The sequence below is a fragment of the Pseudophryne corroboree genome, chromosome 5 (assembly GCF_028390025.1).
Source record: "Pseudophryne corroboree isolate aPseCor3 chromosome 5, aPseCor3.hap2, whole genome shotgun sequence".
In the NCBI taxonomy this organism is placed as follows: Eukaryota; Metazoa; Chordata; class Amphibia; order Anura; family Myobatrachidae; genus Pseudophryne; species Pseudophryne corroboree.
Window position 1 is genome coordinate 727,324,788 of NC_086448.1, and position 6,018 is coordinate 727,330,805.

The 6,018-nt window shown below is 42.9% G+C and overlaps 1 protein-coding gene across 3 annotated transcripts; it reads right to left on the bottom strand.

Moving 5' to 3' along the window:
* Window positions 1-249: 249 nt before the first annotated feature.
* Window positions 250-3,501, bottom strand: LOC134928366 (paraneoplastic antigen Ma2 homolog). Of its 3 annotated transcripts, none has more exons than XM_063924029.1 (2): window positions 3,028-3,501; window positions 250-1,991 (listed from the first exon to the last, which is right to left on the bottom strand). In XM_063924029.1, the coding sequence occupies exon 2, from the start codon at window positions 1,594-1,596 to the stop codon at window positions 250-252; it is 1,347 nt and encodes a 448-aa protein (XP_063780099.1). In that variant the 5' UTR covers window positions 1,597-1,991; window positions 3,028-3,501. The 3 variants fall into 3 exon arrangements, with proteins under 3 accessions (XP_063780099.1, XP_063780098.1, XP_063780097.1); XM_063924028.1 differs by having other exon boundaries at window positions 2,890-3,501; XM_063924027.1 differs by having other exon boundaries at window positions 250-2,795; window positions 2,890-3,501.
* Between the last annotated feature and the right edge of the window lie 2,517 nt (window positions 3,502-6,018).

The window sequence follows — 6,018 nt, forward strand, 5'->3', positions numbered from 1 at the left end:
ATCCCAAGTAAGGATATTTCTCCACGCTAAGACCCCATATCACTAACCCGGACAGGGGTTTAATTGGTACATCCGGGATGTTCATCCTATACCAATCTTCAAAGATTATTGATACTTGAGAGCCGCTATCAATCAAGATATCACAATTATGCCCGTCTATCTGGGCAGTCATTATCGGAGCTGGTCCCATTAACCCTTCAGGAAGGATCCCATTCCACCACGTGCTCCCCGTTGCACAATGTCCAACCTCTAGGAGGCCTGTGTGGGGTCCACGGGCCTCCCCCGTCCGTTTCCCTGGTCAGCATCTTCCCTACCAGAGCTGTTTTTAGGCACTCGGGAGATATTTTGATTAAGATTACACTCAAAAGCCCTATGTCCAAACCTCCCACACTTGAAACATCCTCTATTTGAGAATGTGTTCCTCTTCCCTCTTACATTCTCATTGGGAGAGTTATTCTGGGAAGAACTATGAGCATTGTAGGTAGCTATAAACTGATCTATCTTTTTGTTTTGTTCTTCCATCATTTTTAATAGTTTATCCTCCAGGGAATTGATCTCTGTTGTAGACTGTACCACTTTAATCTTCTTTATTGTCTTCTCTCGCATCTCTATTAACGCTTCTTCCTGCTTTACCTCCTTCAACAACTCATTGAAAGCAGGAGCAGGTTCTCTTGTTCCAGAGCATCTCAGCTTCTGTGCAACCGAGTCCGTAGTCAAAGCCCCTCGGAGCAGCTGTTTCATTCGACTCTTATCCACTTCTTCTCTGCTTATTCCTCCCTTATCCACAATTTTGTATAATAGTTTATCAACCCGAATCACATATGAACTTAGTTTCTCCCCAGGCTCCTGAAATGTGTGGTGTAGTCGAGATATTAAGTCCCCTACATCTTCCAGCGTACCGTAAGCATAATCTAGGGCTTCAAGATATGTCTCCAAAGTAGCGTTGGGATTGCTTTGCCTAGCCGCTTGCACTATTCCCATAGCGGGACCCCGGAGACTCTCTACCACCCTCTGACGTTTAATCTGATCTGGGCACTGCCATTCTTCTGCCTGTTGTACTGCAGCCTCTTTCCAAGCTTCATATGGATCTTCCCCTGTAGGTACAGGTACAATGCCCGAAAAAATTCTTAGCCTACGATAACTCCCCTCGTAGTGCCAACTTTCTAGTTGGGAAACAACTCGATCTACTATTGTTTGAAATTGTCCACCTGTTACATTTGAATCTCCTTTCCCCTTCTCTGAGATGTTCACAGGAGCTCCCGAAGGGCCAGCATCATCTACTTCATTCTCTTTCCTAACAGGTAATATGATGCGCCATTTCTTCCCCATATTCTCATCTGCCATCATCATATGTGGTATCAAATTAGCATCTGGTTCCTTTTCTATTTCTATTAATATGGCAACTGATTCTCCCGCTGCTCCCCTCCGTTTATCCACTATTATGGGTCTAGTTATTCCATACAGAGCGCCAGTCTTACCAACCACATCTTCATCAGAGAACCCTACAAAGTCTCCCCCAATTCCTATACACCTTCTGGGGTCCTTCTTCTTCGTCTGACCCCATACATATACATCTTCCCCTGTCAGTACTTCCATAATCTTCAGATATTGCTACCCAACCTTGTGTTTTACTGGCTCTACTCAGGATCTCAGCAGTGCCTCCACTTTGTAACCCCCTTGCTCTGCTCTGGGGTAGCTGTTTGAGAGAGTTACTATCAACTACCTTTGTGCCTCCACCCAAACTATTAACTATTGTGTTATATCACCCGGCTTGTTTGGGTAAGCCGTATCTAATGTGTAGTCGCCTATGTGTATAGATAATGCATTACACACAATCCAATAATTCATTTACCTGTTTTCTCTCCATTAGGCATGTCGGGTCCCCTAGCAGAAGAGTCAGGCAGTGGTAAGTATAATAGCTTTATTGTACAACTATAGTTGGGCTATCAGCGTCAATAAATTCTTTAGACCGTTCCAACAAACATTACCACCTATATAATAATTATTACGCAAGTTAATCACTATACTCTCCCCATCCTATACAATGTATTCGCATGCATAACAAAAAATTACCTCTGGTACCATATCAGATCTTTAAAAAATGAGATCGACCCGAGTGTTTATACAAACATTTGTGCACTGTTGGGGCCCATGGTTTCCGAGTTGTTACATGCTACAGTTATACTGCCTCAGTTATAGAATATATCCAGCTTGGACTGCTTCCTTTACTTTACTCAGCGATGACACTGTTATTATAACTCACTTTTCCTCTTAACATCCAGTTAGGGGTTAATTTTCCACTCTGACTGGTCAGGCTGGTTATTACTGACTTTTCTCTCTGATGGTAAATGGTCACCAGCTGGCTATATCAAAGCATATACACATCCTATTGTCCCTGACAGCTATCCAGATTTAGTATCATCAGTTTCTCTGTGTCGTGAGGCTTTACTAGTAAAGTCTATCATTACTCTAAGGCGTTTCTATCTTTTCGTCATGCTGGTAGATAAGAGAAACGGTATGCCTTCAGTTCGCTAATAGTTACTTCTCTTTCAGTCTATAGTTGCCCCTCCTTCAGGAATGTCTCTATTTCAATAGCTATCCCGATATGGGTGCTTCTTTTTGCAGCTTTCTACTTTAACAGGCTTTACAGTTCTGGGCTTTCAGTCTATATGTGACAATAGTGCACCTGTAGCATCTCTGGGTATGTAGTATATAATCGGCCACAGTCTATATAGTAATGTGTATTCTATAACTGGCCTCAGTCCATATAATACAGAAGAATGCTTATGGTGTCTCTAAAATTAAAGTTCAGTTGAAACATTTATAATATATACAGTTAATGCAGTGAGGATTCAAGCATTTGGGGTACTTTAGTACTGAAGGAGTTACCTTGCCAGGGGGAGGCGACACAACGGATAGTTGCTCACCTCTGGTAGCTCCCCCGACTCCTCCTATTCCTCTTGTTCCTCTACGCTCTGCCTCTCCACCCCCTCTGTCTGATTATTGTAAGACAGATAGTGTAGGTACCTCTTATTGTAGTTCTTGTACCAATCAGTGAGTCCTCAGCACTGACAGGATCTCACTCCTCACCATTCTCCCTCTTACTCTGGTTGCTTGCGCCTCTATTGCACAGCTCTCTGGCTCTCCAACATCACCGGGACTGCCTCTATGCCAGGGGCTATTTGTCTGCCTGCAGCGTTCTCCAGCCTCACTGTCACCGAGACTATCTTTTTGCCAGCGCCTATTTCCATGCCTGCAGCGTCTCTAGCATCGCCGCTACCAGGACTGCCTCTCTGCCAGCGTCTCCGTCCCCCGCTCTCTGCTCTGTCACTCGAGCTGCCCGCTGGGATGCTGCCTCTCTCACAGGTACTGTTTGTCTGGGACTAACTGTCACAGCATGCGCAGGGGCCCCTTTCCCTTCCGTCCTCATGCTCTCCCCAACGATCTCCTGGCCTCATGGCAATCTAGAAACTTCTCCCCACATACTGCAGTACATGAGCTTAACTCCTTCATTTCATGCCCTATGTAACATGACAGATTACATATGCATATGTATACACAATATATTACAATATATATATATTAAAATTACCAGTAGGGCTACATATATATATATATATATATATATATATATATATATATATATATATATATAAAATATGTTTTCTTGCCATAACAACCCATTTGCAAATAGTCTGAAGAGAGTCTTGATAATATATCCTTTGCCATTACTGAACACTTTTTGTGGCAGTGACTTTAAGATATCACAGTGACTTTGATTGAAGAAAGTCATGGGCTCTATGACTTCAAGCTCAATAAAACAATATACACAGTTACATTTCAGATAGTATCTGTCTCTCTATCCATTTTTCTCCTATCACCAGCAAATAGATACAGTATAAGCTTCTAAAATAACAAATCAATCAAACAGAATGAGTTGTCACGGTTACATTAATCAAAGAATCCTCCACTGCTCAAGGCAATATATTTGTCATCCATTGAGACAAAAGCAATTGATGATGCTATTGAAATGGTTTTCAACTTGATAATAGCCATTTTGTCACAAATCCAACCACTGTCTCCAGCACATATGTCAATCATTAATGTTCATTAACGTTCACTACTATTTACATTTTTAGAATTTATTCATGCATAGTTATGAGAAGTTTGATATTATATTAGAGATGAAAAACTTTCTTGATATGTTTGCAAGAGAAAGTCACCACTCGTCATTCTGGAGAGGTCAAGGCAAGGCCAGCACTCCAATTCATAAACCTAGTTGGTCACCTAGATGGCCTATGGCTATGAGGTGCATAAAACACTAAAAGAGTGGCATGATGTCACTATTCCAGTATTTCTGTTGCTTCCTTGGGTCCTTTGCAGTACAAGATACCTGCTTTCGGGATCCCGGCAGACGGAATACTGACATTGGAATCCCGGCAGCCGTCAGAATGCCAACGCCGGAATCCCGACAGGGTCAGGAGACTGGAATCCCGACAACCGGTATCCCAACCGGTGCATGCACTGAGCATCTGCACATAAATAAGCTTTTTCATTTGTACATTTTTTCCTGTATACGTATGTCCAGAGTCAAAATGCATCGTGAAGCCCAAAGTCTACAACTGTCACACCATATGCTCACATATATCCAAACACCCTGTTGTGTGGCCTTATATTATCATATAGCTTGGTATGAAAAAACAGAAGGAGGGTTGTGGCACTTCCTGCTACCAAAATAATAGTCAGACAGAGTGGCTAATTCAGACCTGATTGCAGCTGTGCGTTTTCGCACAGCGGGTGATCAGGTCTGAACTGCGCATATGTATGCACCACAATACACAGGCGCGATGGTACGCAGCGATAGGGAGTGCTGGGAAGAGTCAGGATGGTGCCAAAAATCTGATCGCACCAGCGATCGCAAGAAGATTGACAGGAAGAGGGAGTTTGTGGGTGGCATTTGACCGTTTTCAGGGAGTGTCTGGAAAAACGCAGGAGGGACCCAGTGTTTTGAGGGAGGAATCGTGACGTCAGCTCTGGCCCCGATCATCGCAGCGGCTGAGTAAGTCCTGGGCTGTGCAGAGACTGCACAAACTTCTGTTTGTGCTGCTCTCCTGCACATGCGATCGCACACCTGCACAGCGAATTCCCCCTCCCCTGTAGGCGGCGACTACCTAATCGCAGGGATGCAAAAAACGCACCCTAGCGATCAGATCTGAATTACCCCCAGAGTGTTAAAAATAGAATAAACGAACACAAAACCAATAATAAATAAAATTACCTATCAAACATTAAACAAAAGAGCTCACGGGAGAAAAAAAACACATAAAAAATACACAGTTGCACATTATAAAACACAGATTGAACAAATTAAAAAAAAAACTATATTAGTATGTGAGCTAATACACACAAAATACAGATACTGTACAAGATCCTACAGGGTATATGAAAAAGGTTCTCTAATGATTATATGCTCACCACTTCTTAGAGATTGGAGAGATTCCGGTGAGTACAAGATATTACAATAGTTGAGAAGGATCTACTGTATCCCAGGCAGTCAGGATCCCATAGACAAATTTCTCACCATAGAACTGGTATCTGAGGAGTCAGCAGGAAATGGTCAGAAGGTGCCACTGTGTAGATGGAGTGGCCGGGCTGAGGAAACTGAGCTCCGGCATAAGCCCACTGCAACCTCACTGACATCTGTGCCACAAATGAGGATGGTGTTGGAGGATTTCGGTTTCCTGCTGGTAAGTGTAATTTCAGTAGGGAATTGAGATACAGTACAGTAGTAATAATCCTTAACACATTCCTCCGACAAAACAACCGTTTCTTCAGACAGGATAATCACAGATCTTTGCCAGAAAACCCCGTTAGGGTTACTTACTGTATATCCTACTTTATAATTGAGGAGCTATACACAATTTATAAAAGGAGAGTTATGGTAGACTTACCATGGTTAACTCTCTTTCTGAAGGTACATTGGGTTCCACAGGGAAAAATCAGGGTGTAGAGTGGAAC